Source organism: Harpia harpyja, chromosome 11, assembly GCF_026419915.1.
Source record: "Harpia harpyja isolate bHarHar1 chromosome 11, bHarHar1 primary haplotype, whole genome shotgun sequence".
In the NCBI taxonomy this organism is placed as follows: domain Eukaryota; kingdom Metazoa; phylum Chordata; class Aves; order Accipitriformes; family Accipitridae; genus Harpia; species Harpia harpyja.
The window spans coordinates 37,470,949-37,498,687 of NC_068950.1; the positions used below are offsets into that span (position 1 = coordinate 37,470,949).

General features: G+C 40.7%; 1 protein-coding gene across 8 annotated transcripts in view; it reads right to left on the reverse strand.

Moving 5' to 3' along the window:
* LOC128147873 (BEN domain-containing protein 5) overlaps positions 1 to 27,739 on the reverse strand; it is a 980,343-nt gene that overhangs the window by 383,145 nt on the left and 569,459 nt on the right. The window contains exon 1 of one of the 8 annotated variants that reach the window (XM_052801055.1): positions 13,350 to 13,774. The exons of 6 other annotated variants lie outside the window; for them this stretch is intronic. In XM_052801055.1, coding sequence (XP_052657015.1) covers positions 13,350 to 13,566 — 217 coding nt within the window. In that variant the 5' untranslated portion in view covers positions 13,567 to 13,774. Of the gene's footprint in view, positions 1 to 13,349; positions 13,775 to 27,739 lie in introns of those variants that run through there. One more of the 8 variants, XM_052801056.1, reaches the window with a different exon arrangement.

Consider the following 27,739-nt stretch of genomic DNA (forward strand, 5'->3'; position numbering starts at 1 on the left):
TGAAATACTTCAATATTCCTGAAAAGGTACAGAGGGGACAGGGTATCAAGAGTGCAGTCTCCCCAAATATGCCTGTTATCTGTAAAATCCCAGCAGAGCAGACAAGGTCTTAAAAGATTCACAAGCTTGGCTACCTGTTCAAGACACTGACAAGGAGAAATGCTTTTAAAGTGGTGTATTCATACACTGAAATCTTACAAGTAAGAAAACACTTTGAGTCATCTTATCCACCTGCAAACTGTATTTCAAAGTGTCCCATGAATATTTTTGAAAGTGCCAATGAGGGTGGCATTTGTGAGTACTTAGTTGCATTGACTTTTGCTTTCTCAAATTAGCATCTCTCCACAGGACCTCAAAATGGTTAGTGTTGACAGTGTAGAAAAGGGAAACAAAGGTAAATCACTGTTTAATGAGGAGCAAGGCATTCATTAGAAATGAATTACACAGATGAATGCAATTCATTTTGTTACAGATAGAAATGGATCTCTTGTAGGCAAATGGTGATATTACAGCCCAAGGCTATGTAAAGAGAATAGGCACAGAACATGCAGAATAAGACATTAGACAACCTGAAATGAAATGCAGATGGTAGCAATAAATAGTAAGACAGATGCAAAAAGAAACAGATAAACAACAAAAAACAGCTAGGCTTATTTTAGATCATTCTCCATTCCCCAGAGCATTACGGATGCTTATCCCAGTAAAACAAAAAGGCAATCCAACTGTTTCAGTTTTGAAAAATAAACCCTTACGTTTTCGTTTATCTGGAAAACGTAGGTTCATCAGAAAAGTGAGATAACCCAATTCTACTGTCAGAGCGCAGAGAATAAAATAAGAGAGCCCTTCTTAGAAAAAAAATACAAATTTACAGACTAAAGGACAGGCTGATGGGTATTGGTATCTTCTTGGAAGGATAGAAATTTAAGAATAAATAAATCCACATTGAATAAAAAAAAAAACCAAACCCAACTTTTTTGGTGACTATATATTTGGGGGTATCCAATAGATTGAGGAATCATTTGCTAAAATATGTTCTCACAGTTCCTTAGAGGAAGAGCAGCACGTGCATGCTGCAGAGCCAGCTCCTCTAGAATGCTTTGCCAAATCATCTTCCACAGAACGTGCAGATGAACTCCTTCTACATTGAAAGAATGCAGATCAGTTTCTGTGCTCTGAAATAACCCTTGGCCTCACAACAAGATGGACACAATCCAATTATTTCACATAGTTAAAATTGTCTGCTGGCAACTAGCTGAGGTCACCAGTAGCCAGAACCCCACGCAACTGGAAATGGACACTAGCCGTCCTTCCCATGGCCAGGGAAAAGCAAGTCTTGAAACACTGATGGAAAGGGGTCACAGAGGAGTAACTGCATGTGCAGACTACAGTGGAAGTTGGCAAATACTTTCAAACAAATAAAACAACATTAAAATAAAATCAATTTCAAAGAATAGAAATAGTTATCTTTTGATTTTGGCTTTTTTATTCTTAAGTCAATTTATAAAGGTTAAGAACACGTTTTATGCACTGAACAACAGAAATTAAAGAAAATACTTAGTTTGGGGTCAAAGAAAACTATGCAAATCATCTGAATTCTTTGTTCTCTCCACTCCCCTCCCAATTTCTCAGTTTGCCTATGAAATTTATGTTTGCAAAACTTCACTGGTGGACTGAAGGTAAAAGTTTGTTTATATACCTCCTTACAAATGCTTAGTTTGTACATTATTGGTGTGTAACCAATGTTTGGCAAATCTCTTCATTTGATTTTCTGATTTTACTGGTTATCCTGTAAATTAACCAGTATGTTGAAGAAATGAACTCTCTTCTCCCCACACAAAATTTGAAGAAACAACAGTGAAAATGAGTTTAAACCAAGTTAAAGCTCAGGAACTTTTAATTTAGTCAAGGAGCAAATAATTTTATGTTCCTCTGCCTTTCAACAACAATACATATAATATTTTCTTACATACGTTCTAGACTTTGTAGGCCTGTTTATACCTAACACAATTCATCCAGTGTGTTGGATATGAAAAGGCCTTTTGTTTTTCTTTTTTTTTTTTTTAAAAAAAGTGCATTTCTAACCTCTGTTGTCTTCTGCATTAGCTGCAGATAAAGCCAGAAAAATCTCATTCTGAATTTGAGGCTAATGCTGGAGTACTGGCTCTTGTTCTGCAAATATTAATGGAATTTGGAAAGGGGAGGGAGGGAGAGAGAAGAGACCAGGGGGAGGGGTAGGAGAAACATGAATGTGCATTTAGAGCAGTTGTCTTAGGACTCTCTGTCTGTTGTTGTGCCAGCCTACAAAAGACAGGTACAAAAGAAGAATCCAGCAAAAAGCAAAACACGCACAATTTTGAGCCAGAAGAAAACCAGGATATGAACCAAATGGCTGGACAAGCTGCAATTCAGTGCCTGAAGCTACAGAACATGCTAAGAGAGAGAAAGGAAGCCCTAGAAACGTTGTAGCTCAGAGCCTCATTTTGTAAAGACCTGAATCATTTGTCTGGACTTTGTCTCCAGTCATTTAAACCTTGCTACAAGTTAAAAATTATACCTTCCCTTAGGTAACTGTGATCAGATTGTCATGAAGTTGTGTCTATTGTTTTTCCTATATATGGAATAAGTGGCTCAGTGATACTGGCTACAGAGAACTAGCACTTAACATGCCTAATTAGGTACTTGTAACAAAATACGCAGGGTAGAAGCACAATACAAGAATGAACAGCATTGATTCTCTCTGTTCTTTAAGAAAGGACATTCTGGAAGACACATGTAAATTAGGAAAAATTGCTTCTGTGCACAGTAGCCATAATGCCAGAGAACACAGTATTCTGTGATTCCATATACAGAATAAAGCATGCTGGAATAACTGCACTCCAGCAAAAGGTCTGACCTGGGAGAGATCTTGCCAGTCAACTCCACAAGGTACTGAAGTACAGGGCTCAAGTGCCAGTGCACTTGACAGCATCTCTCCCCATACGGCCACCTACCAAAGTTGTTTGGGTAGTAAGAAGGGAACCGCTGAGAAATTTCAGAACGGCTGGGAAGACATTTGGCCTCAACAGAGCTGAAAGAAAGAAAAGCCAAAAAAGCAACCCTGAATTAGAGAATCTGTATCAGGTAGCAAAGGATAAACTGTTCCTGGAATGTTTTCTTCAGTGAGGCCTTCGTTTCAGTGTCAGGATGGGTGGATCCAGGCCAAAAGGTAATAGCTTTAAGACTCGAGCAGCAAGGAACTCAGGCAGGCAAAGTGACTTCAACAAGGCAGGAAGCGACTTCGTTAAATTCAAGTAGAAATATATTAGTGCTCTAAAATTGAAAACCCTATCATGGGATGTAGAATAAAACTATGGAAATCTCGAAGTCTCCTTAAAACATTCCTTACCTTCTAATTTAGAAGTAAGGTCTGAACAAACTAATCCCTTCAAAAAATAGTTCAAATGCTGATTTTTTTTTTCCACCTTTGGAGAAAAAGCTGGAAAAATAGAGGAAGAGGGCTCCGCACTCCAAATGGATGAGGGATGGCAGGTCTGGGATCAGTCCAAATAAGGGGCTTGGCAATGCTATAAATCTTACAGTAATAAAACGAAAGAACCTTGAGCAAAATTCATCCTTCCCCTAGGCCTTCAAAAAAATTCCAGCCCTTGTGAAAAGTGATATACTGACAGATGAAAAAATTTACCATCGCCCTTCCCATTTCCAGGCATATACCCAACACATATGGACAACACCTGTACAAGATTCCCCACACATTGCTGCATTGAACTGCTTTGCTACTGATTTAGCAACTGTAGGTTGCTTCTACAGAGCAAATAACATTACCTACGTCGGCAGGTTTTGCATCGGTTGCAGTTCATGAAGTAAAAGACACTTATGAACCAAAGAAAAAACCCACAGCCAAAGGTGTGCTTGGTGCTTCAAAGCAAATACACCAAGCATGACAGGGCATGGATTCCTAAGTGCCTCTTAAACACAAATAAACAATAATCAATATTGCTGTGACTGAGAAGGAAAACAGCATGATATTACCAAAAGAAAAAAAAAAAAGCCACCTAGTTTATTTGAAACTGGAAAAAAAATAATTATAAATTACTTTCTCAGCTAATTCAATGCAAATATTAAAGAAGGACTTTAACAGGAAGAACAGAAGAGATTTCAGAAAATGTAATGATCCTGCAGGCTCAGAAGATATTCAGGATACAGCGGAAGAAATACTTTTCTTATATAAGACATCTCTGAGCTAGTAATACTCTGAGATTAAGACCACTACCAAAGAAGAAAAAACTCAGAATGACAGTAACAGACAACACGGGATAACGAATAGCACTAGCAATGTAGAAGTTGTTTGAAGAGGACAGGTGCCACCAAACTTTATGCTAAAAGGAGGAGGTGTGTGCAGAAGAGTAGTCAACCAGGTGCTGGGACAGTCAATTCAGGATTTGGATAGTATAATTTACCATCTTGTTTTGCCCTTTTTTGCAGGCTAGAGGAGAGCTTTGTTGGAAGGACAGAGAAAAAGAGGATTACAGAAATGAACATAAGGCACAGTGAAAACACTACACGAACTATATTTAGTTGGACAGAAAGGTAAAGCTGGGTGTAAGCCACAAAAGAGACTCCCCACCCTAAAATCAAGAGAAATGGACAAAAACGGTAGGAAAATATGTTGGGCCATCCTAAGCATAAGCTGAAAAAGATTTCTAAGGATGTCAGAAAGGGAATCTGACAACAAATTTAAGTGAGAAAAGTTAGGAATAAAAAGATAGAGCTGAGAGTTGCCATCACCCAGGCTAGTATCACTTCCCAAAAATTTACTAACTAAATAGTCCTGCAGCACTTCCCCAGAAAGAGAGAATGACAGCACACAAACAAGTGACTAGAAGAATGTCTTCAGAGCAAAAAGAAGAGTGAGCAAAGAAGTCAGGGAAGAACAACATATCAAGTAACGCTGTGACAGGCAAGGCCAATAAACAGGTGAAGGTGAAGACATGCTCTTGAGGAACTGGCCAAAAAGGCTGTTAAATCTTGTGAAGTGAATTTCAATCAGGTGTAAAGAATAGGAAAGAGAGCGAAAATAATTCTTAATCAAATTGGGAAAAGGCAGGATAGAAAGGTCTTAAACTACCACTTGACAGGTTTAGAGATGATGGGTAAGTAGGATGATGTGCCAGAAGACTGAATCAAGACTGCTCACTGATGATGGAGAGAAAGCCACACCTGTTCTGTACAAAGGCACTAAAGAAGGAAGAAAAAGATTAAGGAGCCAAACTCCTACAAAAGCAGAGGACAGATTATATAAACAACTTTTACCTCTTAAGTTCTGTCTGAAGTCCTACATCAAGACTGTCTCTCCCTCATTAATACTCAATAGAATAACACAAGTAAATTCACAGAGCATGGACCTGCTGCTGCTCTCACAAAAAACAAGCCTACCGTGCCAGCAACTGAAGCAACAAATGTTGAGGTCTAAATGCACACCTTTTCCTCAGTGGAACAACAGAGAAATTCAGTTTAATACTGCTGGGAGTGAGTTATTGATACAGACCCCCATTTGTAGTCAAATTTCTAATGCACATGAAGACATTCAAATATTTTGTAACATTCTTTCGCACATGTTCATTTGTCAGCAGATTATTTACACTTACTGAGCATCAGCCCATATGTAAGTCAGACCTGTGCTGCAAGGAAAAAAAAAATATATCTTCTTTCTCAATTTCCATTATTAATATGAATCTATTTCTTAATTCAAAAGTTAATTATTTTTGAAGAGACTTTGTATTAACTAAAAGCAACATGGCTCAAAACTAATACAGCTAGAAATAATTATTATTCTTTTATTCTTTGTCAGCAAAACTCTCCCATTTCACTTCTAGTGGTTTTAGAAGAGTACTTGGCTGCAGTAGAAACCGATGGAGCTGGATGATCAAGTAAAGACAAGACATTACGCTGAGAAACAGGAAATCATGCTCTTTACAAGTCTGAGGACAGTTTTAATCCTGGATCCAATATTTACTTAAATACTGACCTTGAATAACTCAACCTTTCCATCTTACTGTCCCCATCCAACCCACTGAAGTGTTGTGTGGATTTGTTAATATTTGTACAATACTCTGAACATGTCGAACACAAAGGATTATAGCTATTATGGAACAACTCTCTTAATCCTTTCTGAAATGAATACAATAATACAATATTATCATTTGTCCTGGTTTCAGCTGGCATAGAGTTAATTTTCTTCCTAGTAGCTGGTATAGTGTTGTGTTTTGGATTTAATTAAAAAGAAGAAACCCTGAAAACAAGTAGGATGTTAAAATGCTATCCTTTAAATCTTTCCTCTGTACCTACATATGAAACTCAACTATGGGAATCATTTTTCAAAAGTTTGAACGTGATAAATATTTTATAAAAAAATATTTATAATAAAAGGTATTTCCTTCTTTAAAAGTTCAAAAGTTCATTTAAAGAGATCATCAATCTCAGTGACAGCTACAATTTGTCAATCTGGCTGCCCTGACCAGTCAATCTGCATCATACTGTAAAATTATATTAGGACCAAACCCTGATTACGACTTCATGATCACAAAGGCCACAAAGCCATGGAGATATCGCCTACCAGCTATTCAGCAGATAAAACAGATAAAGCAGCAGCCTACAGGGAACACTCCAGGAAGCCTCCTCAACTATCTCTGCCCAGGGACTGAGCTTGCTAATGAAACAGTGGGTAGATTTATGCATTTTTTAGTTTACATAAAAAAAATTACAATGTGGTTCAGCCTCTACTATTTTTAAAGGGTTTCTTTTAAAAAAGCAAATAATTGACTGACTGGCACTTAGGCAATCCACTGGAAAAAAAAATGGTTTACTGTTGAATTATGAATACAAAAACATTAACTTACATTTTTCCCCTTTTCACTCCTCTGTGCATTTTAGCATATTTTAATTAGTAAGTGTTAGTTACCATAGCTACCATAACTATACTATCTTTGAAGTCAATTTTATTAAAATCCTGAAATGCATACTTTTACTGTATCGTTGTTAAGCTTACGCAACATATACAAGCATAAGCAGTGTTATGCGGTGCAACATATGTACTAAGACCAAGAGAAATAACAACAGTGTGTGTCACCTGTATGTCTTTATATCATAAAAATAAATAAATAAATAAGTGACTTCTGACTACTAGGGTGAAGCAAAAAGCAAATGTGACTGAGGAACAAGCAGGTCAGTTGAAAAGGGTTTAAAACCAAAAAAAAAAAAAAAAAAATATTTCCTGAATAAGCACAGTGATACAGGAAGAGAGCAAACTAAATATAAGGGTAAAATCTTCTTGCACATATAAATCCCAGCTTTTTAATTCCTTTTTACTGCCACTTTATCCTGCTGATGACATATAACCATCACCACTACCATAAGGGTTACTCTAAGCCACTACTTACCAGACACAGTTTTAAAAGTTCCAAAATTTTTTTGCTACTGCGATTTAAGCTTTGCACAAATGTGCCATATTAAGACTTCAATGTTGAACAAACAGAAATGACACAAAAAAAAAACCAACCTAAAATTGTGCCTTTGTAGAAGTCCTTCATATCTCAGATATGCTCCTACAGTAGAATTTAGAAGAAGGGGGGGGGGGGGAAACGCCACGCTTCATCTTAAAAGAGTTAAAAATAACCAGAAATGGATCAAACTCAAAATGAGTGTGAACTTTAGCTGTAAATATTTTTTATGAATACTGCCACACTTGCATTCAGGGTTATATTTAAGAGTGTGATGTAGTTACTCTGTTACACAAAATGATTTGGTGAACCTCTCCCTACAGCCAGATCTTTCACCTGGTAAAAAGGCAACACACAGTAGCATGCCAGTTAAGTATCTGACAAAGTAGGCCATACACCTCAAATATCACAGCAGAAAGTTAAAAAAAAAAAATTAAAAAAATTATATTTTGAACAAGGTTACTTCAGCACTGCCTAACCTGCTGGGCTTACTTTCTTTCAGTGACCACAAGACCTGATGCACGGGTACAGCAGACAGATAGCACAGTTAGGAAGAGCTGGACTTGCTGCTCAAAGGCAGCGACACACAAGCTCATCCACAGGTACTCCAGAACTGTCCCAGGACAAAAAAACCAACCAAACAACCAACCCCCCCCAAACAAACTAAAAATAGCCTGTGAGAAACCACTACCACACTACCACTACTGGAAGGTTTCCTACAGCCTCCTTCTGGCACTTCTTTTACCAAGGGCAACACCTGGGATCACCCAAGAAGCAGTTGCAGGGGTTTTGATTTTTTTTCCTGGTGCCATTTCTCCCCACGTCCCTGTCACACACCATATGAGTTGCATATCACGACAGGGGACAGACCTAGAGCTTTCTAGGAACAAAGAAGTTAGCAAATGCTGTCCCTACCACAATAGTTCATTCAGTCCACAGACTGCCCTGGGAAAGGAAACGAGACATGTGGACTCCACATGAACACAGGATGGAGCATGGGTACACAGTGACCACAGCTATGACCTGTTCTACCTCCCCAAGCTGTCTGAATAGCACAAGGAGGAAAAAAATGCACAAAGCAGCACAAGACTCCAGAAATACCAATAAAAGCTTTAAGCTAGTGTTGCACATCAAGACCACTTCCTGACTTAAATTTTGTATGTTCTTGATATAATCTAAGATCTCATCCTGTAAATTTTCACCTATTCCAGCACTTGACAAAGGGTCTTTCCTGCATTAGCTATCCATAGCAAAGAAGCCTGCTTCAACTTCTTAGTGTGTATCCACCCTCAACCTTACTCAAAACTCAGTCCTAGAATTATTTAATTTAAAATTGTTCTGGGAACAGAGATTTTACATGTTTCTGAAATACACAGCAAATTACTTCACCATGAACTGTACAGGCTTTTTGAAGATTTTTTTAAATCACCTAATCTATTTTACTAAGAAGTGGAGCACAACATTTTATAAAGGGGCAAGAAAGAAGATGAATGCACGCAGGTATTAACACATCTGCTGTGGCAGCTAGGGAATTGCTGCGAGAATCTGATGGAGATGCGTTTGTTACGATTGTGTGGGTAGGAAATGTTGAGGGCAGCAGCTAGAGAGAACAATTATTTACTGCAGTCAGTAAAGAATGCCTCCAATTAGAAGATAGTCACTATTAACTTGTTAACAAACATAGCCTGAAGTAGTGAACTTTAAAAAGTCCCTGAACCTCAGTTCATCCCACCTAACACTCATCACTTTGCAAAGCAAGAAAAGGCTCCAACGGGGTCATCTAAGGACCATGCCAGCTCCTGTAAGGTGCACATGCTTCTAGACAAAATTCTGCTAGTGACAAGCGTGAAAAAGTTGCAAGTGGCACACATAGTTCAAGAAGAGGGACCAGAAAAACAGCTTTTCAGCATTTTGAGAAGAGGACAGAAAAGAAGAAAAAAGGAAGGGTGTGGATGATCAGAAAGACAGGCTCAAACTCCTCCTGAAAAACGGTCTACTACGTTTGTATTCTCAACAAGACAGACCAGTTAACATGCCACCTCAAAAAAACTGCTATATAGCGAAACTCCAGTCAGCTGAGCTATATTTTCCATTCAAGAGGTAAATAAAATTATTCCTTTATTACTATATAACATCAGTTGCCTGTTAACCAAACGTTGAACTTGTTATGGCACAAAACATTCATTTTAACATGCCTTCTATGGCTCGAAGGTCTAGAACTGTCTCGAGTTGGGGGTTAACCTTTCTGGTTTGAGTCTCTGGCTAACTTTTGAAAAAGTCAAAGGTTGCCAGACCAACTCATACCACCACTATCAGCAGTTCCCAACCATACACACACAGACACAAGAAAAGCATACAGCTTCTCAGAGTTCATCTATCACTCTGCTGTTAACACTACTACACATTACTTCTTACTGAAGTATGCAAAGGAAGACTATTTATCTCTTCAACATACCAAGACTATCAGAATTACTTGATGTTCTGAGCATGCCCAGAACACTTCCCTTTTTTTTTTCTTTTAAAATTTGTGACACCTTTACAGCACTGCTATCTCCTCTGCAGCAACAATAATATGCCTCACAAGTGTACAGGCTTCCAACCATCCAACCTAACACAAAGGATTAAAGAATTGCTTATAGACTCTCTCAAATGTTTCATGAACTCTTCATACAACCAATGCTCCAAATAAAACTTGTTACTATGGGCATGAACACATACTTATCCCTGTGTGAACTCCTACTTTTCAAGGGTAAAAGCTTGAGAAGTATCTAAATTTCTTTAAACATAACAGGAAAGGAAAACTCTTTTCAAAAGAAAAAAATCACGACTCTAATATGGGTCTTGTACCTGTGTTCTTCCTCTACTCTTTTTTTTTTTAGATCGCTAAAAAGGAAAACCAAGTGGATCTGTTTCTCAGACTATGATTAACTCCCACTGCGTGGACAGTGTTTGATCATGAAAATATATATAAATAGGTACAACTCTGCTTACTTGAGCAGCCTTGTTAAATCAGTGTAAGAAAATTGGGCACCATTCAAAGTGTAAGAGAATACTGTGCAGGCTCAAAAAAAAAAAAAAAGATTACTTTTCTCCCCCTTATTATTTTTTGTTGTTTGTTTAATTTAATACCTGTACCATGACTTTAATGCTGAAATCTGTTCCTAATGGGGAATACTTGGACCAAAGCAGTAAATCCTTAAAGTCACCAATGTACTAATTTGTGCAGATAAGGGTTCCTTCAACAAATTCAAAATCAACTATGTATATTTTATATATAAAATCAACTCTAATTTACCTTACTACTAAGGTAGGCTGGAATCCTTTAGAATGAAAAGTTCTATACTAGTACGTGAAACATTACTGCAGGCTCACAGAATTATTTTTTAAACTAAATAAGCAGTTTGCATAACATCAGAGTTGTAATGTTTGCCATAAAAAGTTGTCATAATCTGTAAAAGTAGAGTTGGTGACTATAAACCAAAAATTGTGCTAAAATGTCTTCGTGTAAGATCAATTTTGCTCCCCGAGGTTTTTAACCATAATAAAAACAAACACCAATATTAGAATTTTGGGGAGAAAGTGACAACTTTAAAAGTAAGTAACCTTTTGTATACAACATACATTTAATTCAATTACGGTATTTTTACATGGTGCAGGCTGGAAAGAAGCACAGAAGTAAGGATTCATTTGGTGTTCAGGTGAGAAGTTTTCCAAGCATGTAAATTACAGACCTAGTCAGATATATTGAGATGTGACAGATGTAATAAAGATAGCTGTATGTTTCTTTGTATTCCTGGCTCATCTGGAGAGTGTCCTGTAGAAATTCAAATCTCTGGGAAGCAATTAGTACAAATCACTAATAGAGGTAACAAGTCTTGTTCTCTGGAGGAAGCAGCATATATTGGTTTGTTCTGGTTCAAGTGAGATGAAACAAAGGGAAACTGTACAGAAGTGCACTTCTCCTAGGTACGTACAGACTCTGTCTGGAACAAGGGAACTGACAAAGTAGGTGCACTTTCTGCTGAAAAACTGAGGCAACCTGGTAGGCTCAACATGTGAGCAAAATGCCTACTACTAAATATTGCTCTGAAACAGTTTAGTTATGTTGAGATGAACATGAGGAACAGAAAGGGCACTGCTGCTGCAGTTCTCCAGTGAGAAAGAGGAAAGTGAAGTCCAATCGGGATGCCCTTGAGAAGAGGCCAAGCAAACCCTGAATGCTGACGCCGCTGGCCTCCACGGATGTGATGGGTAACTTGCAAGAAATACTTCACATACCAATTCTCCTCTGCTGTAGGCAGAACAGACAAAACACAGGCTGGCACAGGACCACAAAAACTTAGCGGGAGAATCTACTCCTCTGGTAGGCTATCTTATTAGTTCTCCTGAACTCCTGGAATTGCAAATATTCAGAAATTGGAAAAGCTTTACAGGGAAATGACATACATGTTTGCCTGTTTCTTGTTCTTTCCAGTCATCTGTTGATGGCTGCTACTGGAAAGAGAATAATGGTAAAAGTCACTGCCTGAGTCAGGGACCAAATGGACCACCACCAGGCTGAACTGGTTTAGGAACTGTTATTTTCAAAGATAAAAATAAAATTAAAAAATACTACTTTTACATGACTTTAACACCAAGTTACTCTGTTTAGAGATCAGAAGTCAGCGTTACCTTCTCAGAACTTGATACTAGACAGCAGAGTTTTTTAAGCCCATTCCACGTTTGGGGAAACAGCCAACCAGTATTTCTCCCCGAGCAGAAAAGTCAGGATCAGAACCCAATGTCCTCTCTGCTACCCAGACTGACATTTCAAACAGTCATCGCCGTCTTTCAACAGCCTATTGGGCAAGTCCACGCCAGCCAGTAATTTGCTACAAACAACACACAACATCAAACTTCCTTTCTATGTCAACTCTGACTACAGCAGGGTGTTTTCTGTGGCTGCAAGAAAACTAGGGAAAGTCTTCAAGGCAACATGCTGCCAAAGAGCTGTGATGTGGGGACACACATAGCAGAAGTACTCTCTCACAAGGGCTGAACTCATTTAAATGGCCAAAATGTGGGTGGGTTTATTAATACACACTTTAATTGGTCCTCTTAGCTAGAGAGATGTTCGTAAGTTAAACATGAAACCAAATGTAGCAAAACCAAGCTTAACAAGCGTAATACCTAAAGGTCTGGTTCCACTCTTGCCTTCCAATTTGTGAAGTCACTTAAACTAACAAAGCGGACGCAAACCAGTACCTCTCTTAATTTGGCAACATACTGCCAAACTGCAAAGGTATATAAATGACTCCATGCACTATAAATACAGTGCGTATGAAAACCTCAACTTTTTTTTTTTTTTTGAAGTTTCTGATTCCCCCCCCCCCGCCGCAGTGTAACGATGGGTACTAACTACTGCGGGTGGGCTCACGGTTATTTCGGAAACCCCTCCGGAGGAGCACCACGCCTCACAGTTCACGCAGGAACGCGGCGCTGCCCGCCCGGCAGCAGCCGCCCCGTGGGACCCCCCCCACGCCACCCCCACCCCCCCCCCAGCCCTTCCCGGGCCCGTGGCCGCTCTGCTCAGGCCCCACCGTGCCCCGGGAGGGGGTGGGATGGGAAGGGGTGCCCCCCCCCCAACCCGCACCCCGCGCCCTCCGTCCTCCCGCCTCACCGCGCCCCCCGCCCGCCATGTGCCGCCCGGGCTCTGAGCATGTGTCGGCGCGATGCCGCCCCCTCCCCTCCCCCTCCTTCTCCCTCTCTCCCTCCCTCCCTCCCCCCCCTCAGCGGGGAGGGGGCGGCATTTGGGGCTTCCCCCGGCCCGCCCCACCCCACCTTCCCCCGCGGCCCGGCCCGGCCCGCCCTCACCTGCCAGCGCCAGGATCTGGGCCTTGTGGAGCAGCAGGCGGTCTCCCCACTCGCCGGGGCTCTCGTCGTCCTCCTCCGCCTCCTCGGGGTTGCGGTAGACCGTGTAGACCTTCTGGTTGTCGAAGTCGAGCTGGGACGTGGGGCTGAAGTCCTGCACGCAGGACACGGGCAGCGCGTAGCAGACGTTGTCCTCCAGGAACCGCACAAAGGCGTACATGGTGCGGCGGGCGGGGCGGCCGCGCCGGTCCCGCGCTCCCCGCTCTGTTATTGTTCCTCAAAATCCGCCTCTGCGCTCGGCTGAGCTCGCCTGGCCGCGCCGCCAGCCGGGCGGCCGCCAGCTCCGGGCAGGCACGAGCAATCCAACGCGGAGCGACGCGAGTCGGGTTGCCGCGCCGCGAAGGGGCGGGTGGGGGACGGGGACGGGGCCGGGCGGCGGCGGGCGGCGGGCCGCGGGAGGAGCAGCCCCCCCCCCCGGCTCCCCCGCCTCGGGCCCATGAGGAAACACACCCCTTCCGGCGGCCTCACCCTCCGCGGGGCGCGGGCTCGCCTCAACCTCGCCGCCCGGCAGGCCCGGGCCTGCCCCGGCTCCCCGGGAGCGGCCTCACACCTCCGCCGCGGAGGGCGGCGGGGCGGGCAGGTGCCTCCGTCCCAGAGGCTTTCGAGGGTACGGCCGGGCGGGGCGTCAGGCCGTGCTCGCCAAGCACCTGTGTGGGAAGGGAGGGCTCCCGCCCCGCAGCCTCCTCGGCCGGGGCCCGGGCTCCCTTGCTCAAGCTCGTCCCCAGCAAAGGCCCCGGGAAGCTCTTTTCCCGCGTTGAACACGCCTTAACGCCTGTTCCAGAGAAACAGGCCGCCTCCCGGGTCTGTGGAGGTGGCACCCGGGGAGGTCTGCTCCTGGGCCGGGGCAGCGCAGAGAGAAGGGGTAGGGGGGAGCCGAGGGAGGCTATGGGCACGCGAGGGGAGGAGAGCAGATCCTTGGTGGCCGAACAACGCAACGCAGGACCCCGTGCTCATCTACCAAGTATCGACGGAATCTGAAGATCGGTTTTTACCTGAAGGTCTTCAGGGTAACGCACAACTACCTGCACTCAGTGGTGATTGCTGGAGGAACACAGAGCTTCCCTGCCCTCCCCCGAAACGGCACAGAGAGTTGAGAAATGCTGTGCAGGTGCCCAAGGACAAAGGTTGGAGACCGTGCCATTTTTGGCACAAATTCCCAAGCTTTTGGAGATGCTTCCATACTGAGTATGGGCGTTTTGAGCTTCCTGTATGAGAAAAATAGTGTGGCAACATTGCTTATGGTTCACAGCAAACTCTTACCCGTGTTTCTAGTGCTGAGGTCTGTTTTATCCAGCCAGTCTTAGGAACAGAATAATATGTGGAGACTTATTTAAAGGCAAAAAAAAAAAAAAAATTGCAGAATGAGTAATATACAAGAGAGGGGCATCACTGGTTTTCTGTTCGCAAAACGCCAACACAAAATGAAACCAAAATGTATTGTCTTTTCTGGTTTGCATATCTCCAAGTGTTTGCAGTATGATCTGTACCCATTACACTGAGTTTAACCACACCAAACTTGTTTTTCCTAGCTATCTTTTATAGACTTCTTAGTACGTGGGAACAGACCACACGCTGGAAAACCTGAAGTAAAGTTTTGACTGAGCACTGGCACAGGCTGCCCAGAAAGCTTGTGGAGTTCCCATCCCTGGAGATAACTAAAAAGCCATCTGGACACGGTCCTGGGCAACCTGCTCCTGGTGACCCTGCTTGAGCAGGGTACTGGACAAAGTGACCTCCCGAGGTCCCTTCCAACCTCAGCCATTCTGTAAAAGTATCAGAAACTTACAGTTATGCCCAGGAGAGGTCTGTGTCTCTTAAGCAACACATGAAAACACAAGGAATGCATACAGGTATAGTTAAGCTGATGTAAATATTTCAGTAACAAGCTGTAAACTTCCCATACAATAATGGCAGCTTTATTATTTTAGCAATTACAGAGTTTTGCAAATACTTCAGTTTAAGATTGGGGAATTAAATGGCAGTACTTTATGTTAACAATAAAGTATTGCCAGACTGGTATGTAATTACAGGCAAATATAAGTCTGCTACAAAGTATGGATGACAAATGTATTCTAGTAGCTAGGCTGCAAGGGAAATGAAATTCCAGCAAAGATTGTGTTGCTGATCAAACAATAACAGCTGCTGTAGCGCTCCTATCTCCTCTACCTCGTGTTACAGTGGAGGTAGATGGAGCTGCAGAAAGACAACAGGACATACTGATAGCTGGAATTACTCTGTGGACACTGTTAAAATTACGTGAAGGACAATTTTGTCCCACTAAGTTCAGTGGCTAGTGAGGGATTTGGTACACTGACTCTTACCGGGATTGTATTTCCTCTGCAGCTGAATTCTATTAGCAACATCTAAGACTGCTGTCGAGGGAAAGGAACACAGAGAAATAGAGAAACTGGAAATAAGAGGGGAAATGAAGAGAAGCTAAGGACTCAAAAATTGCGTTGACTTAGAAGGGGAAAGATCTCTTCAGGTACCAAGGAGGCCTGGGTAATTTGCCCCAGTGAAAGAAAACTGAAAGACCTCATGTGAAGGCAACTAGCGTCACGAGGGGGGGTTGTTTGGGTTTGGGGGTTTTTTGGAAAAGGAACACTAGGCTGGTATTTGCAACATTTCACATTTGAAGGTTCAATTACAGCAAAGGCTGTAAAGATCTTTGATCTTTGTATCAGCAGCGAAAAAAGGTCTCAAATCTTTTAGAAAGGCTGTTTCACAGTTCTCCACTGAAGGACGTTTTTGGGAACAGATTAAGGGTCGGGATGATAAATGCGTGTTTACACTTGGTCCCTGGCACACACATTGAGCCAGAAGGCATTATAATGCTAAAGAATTAATAATGATCCCATACATATCTCGTCTGCCTACAAGGAACAGTGTTAATTTCTGGCTTTAACATCTATAAATAATCTGCACTGGTTAGCTGTGAAGCTGAGGAAAAGATCCATTTGAGCACAGAATGAAACACAAGTATTGTCACGCCTTTCTTTTGGACCTTTCCCATTTCTACTAATGGTTAGCCAGCTGTTTTAACACTGAGGTTAGCTTGAGGTTTAGAGATGTAGAGCTGTTTTAAAGGTGTAGATTTTAAAACTCACTGTTAAGGGAATTACTGGATCCTCACCAGATTCAAATCCTCTAGCAATTCCAGCCTTTTAGGAACAACACAACCCTGCTGAGAAGTAGATTGTCAAACTTTCAAAATACAAATGAAGCCTCAGCTTAAAAAGTAAAAGTGTCGCTCCAAGAGTCAGGAAACCACAAAGCATGGTCCCAGCCCTTGTGGGACTTGTGAGTGGCTGTTTCCTGGAACACTACCTATATTTTGCTGCTGTTATTTTTCTTGAAAAGTAAAAAAAAGTGTTAAAGCAAAAGCTGATGCCTGCTGCTTTGATGTGCACTCTGTGTTTTCCCTTAAAGATACAAAGTGAAAAGCTAATAGTACCAGTAATAGTTATGCAGGTGCTAAATCTCTTTCACAGCAACACATTAAAATTAGGCTCATCAGTCATATTACTTCTATGTTTAATACTAAACCCTCAAGGGACACCATATTGATTTTAAATCTACTGATGAAGAAATTCCCATTTTCTTTTACCGTTCAAGTGGAGGTGCTTCACTACTACCTGACTACTCAGCAGTAACAGTACACTGGACTACTGCTAGGAATCCCTACACATTCAGTATGCGGTTTAGAAAACTATTGTTTTCTTGTGAATTTTTTTATCCTCCAAGTAGTGCATTTCTTACACAATTGTTTTCAAGCTCATATATGCCCTGAAGGAAAGACACAGTCATAATTTTTTTAGGTAACACTGTATTTTAACAATGGCATTTAAAGTCATAAAGCTTAAAGAATAACTCAAATAACAACGCACAAGAACTGAAGGCTGCTCAAAGGTTTATGTACGTACATGCATACAATCTACTCACAATCTGGTTAATTTTTACCAAGAATATGATCAATAGGGTGTCAGAAGATACCTCCATTCCATAGTGTCTCATTTTTTATCTTATGATAAAGTGCAAGATAAAGTCATTTCCAGGTGTAAATGAATCTTGCTCTGAACAAAGTCATATACAGCTTCTAGGTGTTTTGAGATAGAGTGAGTGGTTGGAATGGGGGGATCTGCTAGCTAGACAGAGCAGGGCAGGCATTCCAGAGGGTTGTTCCCCTTTAGATTTTTAAATAATTTTTAACTCTCAAGACACTGTTGCCACGCTCTGCTTTCAGCGTCACAATGATGACATATAAAATTCAAACAAACAAAAAAAGAGGTCCAGGTCCTGTATGATCCTAGAAGATGGACGAGAAAATATTTGTGTCCACATACAATTTCCGAAGCACTCCAGTACCAAGAGAATAGTATGGGAACCTAGATTACATAGATAAATTCTTAAGATTTAATCTTTTGAAATCTATGGCCTTAAACCATCCTCAGAAGAGGAAAGGCATCACTGCAAAGCTATTTAGTCCCAATTCCTGAGAGTGATCTAACCTTTCTTGGGGCTGAGGATAATACTCAATCATCTTTTACATTAAACTCACACGTCCTAACAGAATATTCTTTCAAAGAAATGAAACCTAAGGAACACTTTATGGATCCATTCGCATAGGAGACACTTATTTCCCAGCTGGTATATTCTGTAGCATGAAAAGGTAATGATTAAGCCGAAGTGACCACTGGAGAAGGCACTTTCCTCGCTGTTAATGACTGGCTGGAAAAACCAAGGGCCAAAGAAAAAGCCAGACAGTCATTAACTGCTGAAAATTCCTGACCTAAAGGTCATTATTACTATTATAAAACTGGAAAATGAGAAAGTGATTATTTTCTTTGGGTTTTTATATGTATTGAAAAGATAAAATTCCAGTGTCTGTTGCTGTGGATACTGGTCTGTAAGATACTTATCTTCCCCATTCTGGCAGGCTCTGCATGGATAGATCTGGGACTGGCAACCCTTCAAGAATGTGTGCCAGACTGTATTTTCCTTTTCCAAATTACAGGTTAAACGTGCCCACAGAAAGTCAACAGGAATCGGGAGGCGCTGCCAGTCGGCGCTATCTTGCCTCGGTGTGAGGCAGTAATTCTCCCCACTCTCACCCAGTCCTTTGCTCAGTGGGAGCCAGAAGCTGGGTTGTCTGGGAGCTGCAAATGACTCTCAAATTGTCGTGACTTTCAGCTCCCACCCTGCTGTATACCATTCAAAATCTTGCTAAATACCATCTTCTGTACTCAGGCAGTATGCTGTTTTCCATGCCGTAAACTTCTTCTCTGAGAGGGAAGTAGGAAAGACATTTTCTTTGAGCTGCCTCGTGCATGGACTCACCTTTAAAACATGTCCTTTTGGTATCACTGCCACCGTCTTCAAGAGCATCAAGAAGACAATATTGCTGTTGCAGCCCAAATGATCTTTATTGCTACTACCATCCACTGAAGGCTTCAGCCTGTATATTTTCACTCTATCTGGAAATTTTATTTGAGATCTCCCTTTCCTTTTTTAAACCAGACTTTTCCCTGGCTTTTGACAGACTTTGTACTAATATGACTCTAAAAGTAGCTTTACATACATAGATTTTGCACCACTGCAAGAATTTGATTCCTTCTGTACCCTAGATGACAAAGTGACTTTCATTTGGCAAGGACTAAAGTCTTTTTGTAACCTTTGGTCTTCAGTGTAAAATATCATTACTAGACACTGCCCGTGATTATGTTATGCTTTAGACAGAGCTTCTGGGTAAGCCGATATTAATGACCCTTTTTCATAGTATTTCCATTTTGGTTTTCTACTCTCACGTCCGTACAGCGCTGTTCTGTCTTGAACCAGCATTTATATCTCATACTGTCAGGGAAAACGATCCTGCAGCCCTTTTCTGTATAGACCTATTCTGCTTGAGAGGTTCACATATGTAATGTGAGATGTGCGCAGTAGAAAGGGAGGTCAACTACTACTGACTACATTTTTTCCGGAATGGTACCTCCACATGTTCACACTTCCACTTTCCTTCAGAAGTCTGATTTTAGCGGGAGGCTGGACAGGATCTAGAGGTGGTTCTTTCTGGTTTGGAAGGTTCTTGGCAATCAGCAGCAGCAGAAATGAGATTGCGTAAGTGAGGGCAGTCAAAACTGCTTAAAGAGATATGTTTTCACACCCCAGTGCTTTTTAATTCATACTCTTGTCATACTCTTTCTAATCCCTTTCAGGGCCGGCTATATTTCAGTATAAAGTGAGTTTTTAGTAAATATTCCCAGGAATTAGTGCTCACATCTCACCACTTCAGAAGAGAAGGAAGAGTTTTCTGCTTCTAATGCAAGTCACAATCTGAGATGGACCAGCAGCCTTTCTGAAGAACATCAACTAATGTGAGCACGTAAAATCCTGTTGTGGAAGGTGAATGGGAGATAACGGAGCAGGAATAATCCTCAGAATATTTCAGAAAAGTGCCTTTCTGAGCTATGTCTTGTTAATAAACACATTTAAATTAAAATAACATAATTCTTCACGGTTGGCAAACTGAATGCTGAAACTGCTGGATACTGAAAGTGCAAGTGCTCACTGATATAAAAAAATTCACTATACTCTGTGAACCTCTCCACTCTTACTAAAACCAGATATCTTTATCATTTGTGAGTAACAAATGAAGTTGCACCTGGTCTGTGCTAGTAGGCAAATTAAAAAAAAAAAAAAACAAACCCCCACACACAACAAGCAAATGTTAACTAGAAGGAGTTGCTGTCACCCAGCTCCCAAAAATTCATTCCATCACCGGATAACTGTGATAGACCCCACCAGGAATTCATCTAGTTCTTCCAGGAAGAGTAACTCCTTTTATCTCACACAGCATAGAAAACTGGCACTTATCTTTGCCCCGCTTACAAGGAAGGTGTTCCCTCAAAATAGAAAATGGCGTAGGAAACTGATAACCCAAGCGGTGTTTGAAACCTCAAGGGGCTTCATGCTTTTCTAGTATTTCCCACAAAAGCCTGAGCAACATCTATTGTGCAATAATATTTAACATGCAGGGGAATCAGGATCTTTTTTAAAGTGTGATCAGAAAGGAAGGCCCTTCATAGGCTGTGACAGTATTCCTCATAACAAAGAAAGCTTTGTTTCATAAAGAAATATCTTGTACTAGAATACCCTAGGGAAAGTATAGGTTTGGTTTTTTAAACAAAGACGGGAATTTTTGAGTTCGAGGTTCCCTTTAAGTACTCTTCTAACATGAATATGTTTAAGGATGCTCTATCAAGTTCATGCATGAAATGCCATCCAGCCGTTAGTATATTTCTATGCAAATACAGCTGTGAAAGCTAATAACTGAAATCTGCATTTTTTTCACATTTCCAGAATATTGTACAACTTCTCATTCTTTCCTGTTTTGTAACTCACATTAGCCTCTTGTATCAATAAAACAAAGCTCAGGTTATATTGCCTCCTGCTTAAATTCTCTACAAACATCAAAGCTGGGCATTTGAATAAGCAATTTAATGTATACATTTTTATTCAGTTCAATATACTGATATTCTCCTGGTCGCAATAAGAATTCTGCAAGATAACTGCAGAGAAACATACCATTCAGAATATGAATTGGAATGTTCTTGAAACACTTTTCAGTGAGGATGCTGTGATATTAAGATTAGATCCTGCATATAATCAAATTTTGAGGCTTGTACACACAGCCTGGTATTTCTTTTCCTTTATAAGGTTTGTATGCAAAAACACAGCAATCCAGTATTTTGAACATACACTGCAGATACTACACAGTCCAAACTGATGAAAAAATGTCAATGAAAATAAGAAACCATCTGGGGCACTGCAGCGTACGACAACTTCGCTAAATTCATCTTAACTAGTTTTACTATTCTGAGGACAGAAAATATCGCAAAACCAGTCTTTCCAGAACAGCTAGAGTAAACAGGGCTTATGTCCATCCCTAAACTCAGCCTTGGTGTATAGATTGACTCTTTGGGAGCTGTAAGTATTTCCATAATCTTTCAAATTCTCTGATATGATACACACAGAATTTCATCCAAATGGCCTATATATTCCAAATTCTCTCCCTTTTTATTTACGAGTACATGTAAGAGGTAATAAAATAGAAAAGTTAAGATAGGTGGGGAGACAACAGGGATTACATTACAAGCAAAAGGTGGCACTACTGAGAATATATCACAGTATTTAGTGAACATAAATATAAAGCATACCTACGGTTTTTATCCAAAAACACGAGAGAGAAAAGACCACAGAGCAAAGGAAGTCTAAATTTTGTTTAAGGTCTAAAACAGAAGCAGCACAGTGTAGTAGCTCAAGATACTGCTTCAAATAGTTAACTGGTTGGGAAGTAAGCTAATAATGGTTTAGATAAATTTTCACCTATGAAAAGTGTTGAATCGACACATTTCTTAGCAAGTAAGGACAGTTCAGCAGACACCATTATCTGCCTTGCCTCTGACCTGGAGGGACTATCTCTACAATGAAAGGCATACTCAGTCTCCAAGGGCAAGGCAGTCTTTAATCCCACAGTGTGATTACTAACAAGGACACCAATTATAATTTAACAAAAAGGGGAGAGAGCAATTTCATTATACTGAGGCTTCTATATATACCTTCGTGATCAGCTACTGCCCACGGAAACATTTCACTGATTTTACACACCATGTGTGACACAAATATTTTGATTTTCCATGGTCTTCCCAAAACTCACTGAAATCACTCCTGACCACTATCACAGTATTGTTTTTAAAAAAATCTGTTCATCAAAAAGAACAAGGACAATAACCAGTCTTGCTCACACCTCACGTTGTGAAATGGACTCAGAGGTTGGACCTAGAAAGGACTGTGGTGGACCTCAAATACCTACATGCAGCTTTACAGTCCAAGAAATCCCACAGAGTTATTGCTTACCCTGCAGGGCTGTCTCGGAACAAGATCTCAAATACCATCTGTGCTCAGCGTGGAAGCTGCCAAAATCCCATCGGCTGAAACCGTGGAGCACAGAGCACTGTAACTCCCATCCTCCTCTGGAGCAAAGACTGGAAGAGGATACCTCCATCTTCTTACTTTAACAGCCTGAAATTCTCACCTGAAGGTAGATATATGTAAACCTCCTTTCAAAATACAGGCCGAGAGAGATTTCCTTTAAAATCAGCCAGCAAGACCAGGAGGACACCACAGTGATGTCTCCCATCTTTTGTCGATAACCTCTTTGCTGGGGCTCTTGCCTGGCAAGTGAGATGCCTGGCTTTGGTTCCCCCATCTGGCTGAAGGGGTTCAGACCCCCACTCTGCATCTCCAGTTGTAAAAATCCTTTTCTTCATCTAGACGCACACAATTTCCTCGAGTCAAAACCCCCAGGAAAGGAATGCATGTGTCTCCCATTCTCAGGCTCAATGTATTATACTCCAGTTGACTTCTTACTGATCACTTGTAAAGGTAAAAGCACAGCAGGTGACCAAGTTATTGCAGGGTAACATATTTCTTCCGCTGAGAGCAAACTACTTTGCATTAACTCATGTTTACCAATTGTAAAAGCACATACATGGGCACTTACTGTAAATCAGCTGATTTGCAGGAAACTTGTTATTCCTCTGTAATTTATTTAGGGCTCTGTATTACGGAGAGAAAAAAGTTGCTGAAGTGGGAAGTAAGAAATGTAATTAATAATTACACTTACTCTTAAATGCCTCAAATAGCTCCAAGGTTATGTTTCCTCTGACAAAATATTCTCAGTGACCGTACTTGCTGCTCTTACAGTGCATCACATGTTTTGGCTTGCTTGGGGTTTTGGTTTTTTACACCTTCAGATTTGAAGACAATTGGAAGTGGAAAAAAAAATGTTTACATATGAATGCCCCATTTTATTTGTTTTATGTTTTGGGGTTTTTTAATTGTGGTCCTCGCTGAAATAGCAAGATCAATATAAACTGCCTGCTTAGGAAGTCTAAGAAGAATATTAGAATGTCCTCTGTCTTAAAAATCCCTCTAAAATGGCAGCTATGTCTTTGGGATGCGATTTAATGAACATCAGTGGAAGACTGTCAGTAATCAGTATTGCCGAGTGGTTTATTTACTTGGAAAGTAAAATGGGTTTCGGTATGTAATTTTTATCTTTTAAGTTTAGAAGTTTTGGTCCTGGTGATAAAATTTACCAAGTTATCTGTAGGCAATTAGAAAATACTCTATAGTTTAACCTTTGGATGACATATAAATACACATAGACACTCCTACAAGGCAATTTGTCTGCCAATCTGGAAAATGCTAACATAATAGTCAATAAGTCAACAGTCTGCAATGTTAAATTATGAAATCAGAAAGAAATCTAGTTTACATTCAACCTGGATATAAAGATCATAAGAATTTCCAGTGTTCTATGTGGGACAGTAAATTTCAAAGACGACTGTATTCTGCCCCAATAATCACGATCTGCACAACATATTCAGGTATTGTTGGAGAGATTAAAAACACAAAACCAGAGCAGAACAGCTCAGCATCAGATAATCACAAGCAATTCTATGTCAGCAACAGACAGCTGGAGACATATGCCAGCAATATTGCAAAAGCAGTAAAATGGAGATTTTGTGACAGTAAGGACATGGGATTCATACATTAAGCTAAAACTCAACCAAAAACATTGAAAATGTTGTTCACAAGTAACAGGTCTCTGTCATAGTGTTCAGAAAGTCTACTATTTGGCATAAAAATATTTAAAGCAAAAAATTGAGCAGAAGAAAGTATTTTTTTTCTCTCTTTAATATTTTGCATGTTGAACCTCTGTATGCTTTCAGTGTTATTGTCCTGGACAAAGAGATGAGAATAATTTTTCCAGATCAGCTGGAAGAGCTGTCCAGTTATGTACCAAACTCTTGTTTTGTGAAAATTTTGTGTGAAGAAGCGGTTTGATGGAATTTTATCTAAGAATATTTGTTTGAATTTTTTTGCTTCAAAATACAGTTTAAAAGAAAATGAACAATGCTGTTTCGTTTCAATTGACGTAGGTTAAGTCATTCTGTTATTCCCTTCCCCTTGAGTTTCAAGCGCACATCAACTGTTGTGCTTCTCTGATACTCATTCCTATCTATCCTTGCTTTTCTCTTTCACTTTTTTAATTTAAACATCTACTGCTAAAAAGTCAGTCAGTCAGTCCAAAAAAAAGGCTGAAAAAATCCTTTCATATTTGTTGTTGTGAATCAGAAGAGAGAACAGGGAAAAATACTTAGACTTGTGAAGCAAAAAATAATCTACCTTTCCACTGCTTTCTCTCAGAGCCTCCCTTATAGTCATGCTCAAAACCTTTCCCTCCTTTTTTTTGTAGCTGACCATGTAAAATCGGGATAAAAAAATTCAAGGATCTGAACCTGAAAAAAACCAAGTTTCCTACTTGCACAAACAAACATTTCTCAGAAAACCCTTTCTGTGTTGGATTTCCTATAAAAATGGAAAATAGCTTGAAAATATTCACGAGGCTTCAGATGAGTCCACATTCCCTGCATACGAACAGCAGTTTCAAAGTGATGTTTTATAGAGGTGGTTAGGCCTGAACATTTTCTGATTTTATTACTGAGTCTCTGCCTTTGTATCTCAAGTGTTTTGTCCTGGGATCTTTCCATGATAAGATTCTTGAAGCTGCGACTCTCAGGGAGGGTAATGGAGACAAGTGACTTGTGAAGAAACTAAGGCCCCAGCCCCTGAGGTCTTTGTATTTTAGGACCAGGAGCTTGACGCAGATTGAAGAACAATGTAATGCTTGAGGCGCTGATGAAAGATTTTGAAAAACCAATGCAATAAGAGGCGTCAGTGGGGAACGGCAGATTGATTGCAACAACAAATGCCAAAAAAGTTCTGAAAAGAACAAAAATGTAGTGCTGAGTAAAAGAAATAAAGAAGAGAGAAAGGATTCTAAGAGCTTGCAGGCCTCCAGCAACTTGCCTGCATATCGACATGTATCTGGGGCAACTAATCAAGCAATTTTCATAACTGTTTTTTACATTGATGCATAAAATTTGATGATGCTGTTCAGTCTAGTTCAGTAGGTGAGGTTGACAGGATCTATCCTCATCTTTTGGATCAATGGAGGGCCAGGACATCCAGAGGAGAGATTGCCCATCAATTTAGGGATAGGAAGAACCATTCTCTCCCAAACTGGTTATTGGTTCCTCAATATGTAGCGTAGACCAGACACCTAGTATTGGTGTGCCTGAGGCAAGATAGGATGAACTTTAACCTACGCATTCTCCTTCCCCCCAGAATTAATACCTCAATTACTATGGTAGCTTTTTTAAACAGACAAGCACACAAACTCTAGTTTTGGGATGTAGTGAACCACTCTGAACCACAAACCTATCTCAGCAGAGGCCCAAAGCCAGTGTACCTAGCCCTGAGAGGCTCACAGGGATACAAAGATAATATTCTAGCAGCACAGAGCCCATGCAGCGCCCATCTGCTGTCACAGAGGGATGTGGCTGAGACAATCCTACATCTGATGATGAAAGTCTGTTTTAACTTGTGTTTGGGGTCGCTACCATGCAAAATACATTACAGCGGCCTCCACGCTTCTCTCATCTCCAGCTGGAAGCCAGCCCATCAGATCATCACTACTGGAGAAACACTAAAGCCACCTTGTAGTCTCACCTTACCCAGGCCAGAACGCTGACTGCTGCAAAAAACATGAATCGGGAGTAAAACAGAGCATTGAATACATTAATCAAAATGATCACCGTTGCAAGATATGCTAAGAACAAAGAAAACAAATGCAAGGAAAGTTAACACTAGAAACCATTTACAAGGCTCCATGAGTCAGCTAATGAAATAACTGTCAATTGTAGACAGGAACCTTTTGTGCTTTCACACAATTTAAATATAAAGTAATTTGCATTCAGGAATCCAAGTCTCCCTGAAAAAAGATTAACAATAGGATTCACTTTCTTTCCACAACCTTTTTTCTCCCTCCCTTCCCCCCAGGGGTGGCTCTGATAAGGTCACCTTATTAATGCAGATCTCTGTTTTTCAGAAAGCAGCCAGGAGTTTAACTGTTTCACTGTGAAATGATCTATGAGATGAGAACAGTCCATTTTTTATCCTTGATTGATCATTTCAGCATGTATAACAGCAACTCCTAAGGGACACCACTCAAATCCCTGCTTCAGAATGACCTAGAGACTCAACGCTAAAAAGTGTTGTGCTCCACTACACAATCCTTCATCGTTTTTTCTTAACTTAGCATTTTCCACAGAACATAATAAAGTTGCCTTGCATCATTACAGTTCTCTATAGAAAAAAACATCTTATAAATAAGCAAAAAGTTCTAACAGCCGAGAGTTGAGTGCCACTGCAGCCAGCAGGGGAACTGAGGCATCAAGCGGTTAATACCTTTTCTCCAGACACAAAGGCAGGAGCAGGTCTGTGATCTCAATTCAAGTGTCACGGCTTCTCATTTCCTTCCCTGGCCACCAGACACCTGTTTCCCTGCTCTTAATAGCCTCTGATGGGAACTGCCTAGTGCCAAAATCAGAGGCCCTGGCTCCTATATGATGAGTTGAAAATAAAGCTATTCCCCCCCCCCCCCCTTTTTTTTTTAGTTATTTACTGTGTATAAACTTTATCTCAACTCCATTGTCGGGTTATTTTTCTCTATTCTATGCACTGTCAGCCAACTAATCTTCATTTTGCTTTTTTTGATGACTTTTTGCTGACGTGTACAGAGTCCTTAAATAAATCATTACAAATATAAATAGCAATGGCTGGATTACAAAGGATTCTGGAACACTTGCGATAGTAAATTAGCAGGCAGGCAAACCTACAGCTGCCAGCAGCTGATGTAATATTTTATAGTATTGTTTTCTAGATTGCGTAAGGGAGAATTGTTGTCCTTTGAGCTTCGTTCTCTGTTTCATTTAATCTGTCAAACAGTTCAACAATTTGATGCTCACACAAAAGTTCACAGAGAAACACCTGGTGGAATTTACAGGCAAAGGTTCTCTATGCTTATAAATCCCAAATATCATATACGCAGACCAGGGGAGATACAAGTCTGAGACATAAGCAGCAGTTAGAATTTGGGAAAGAAACCATGGGGACATCTCTCTATTGTCAAGAGTATTTCTAAACAGATGGACATTACATCCACAGAAAGAGCTACCACATCAAGAAACATTTGACACAACTTTCCCCCTTTTTTCTTCCTATCCTTTCTTCAGAAATACTAAACTCAAACAGACTGTTGTATCACGATAGTGCAATCTATAAATTCCTGTAATCAACTGATGGAGCAACATTGATTACGGAGACTTTGTATGGGCCACACGCATCTTTACATCCATTTATAAAAT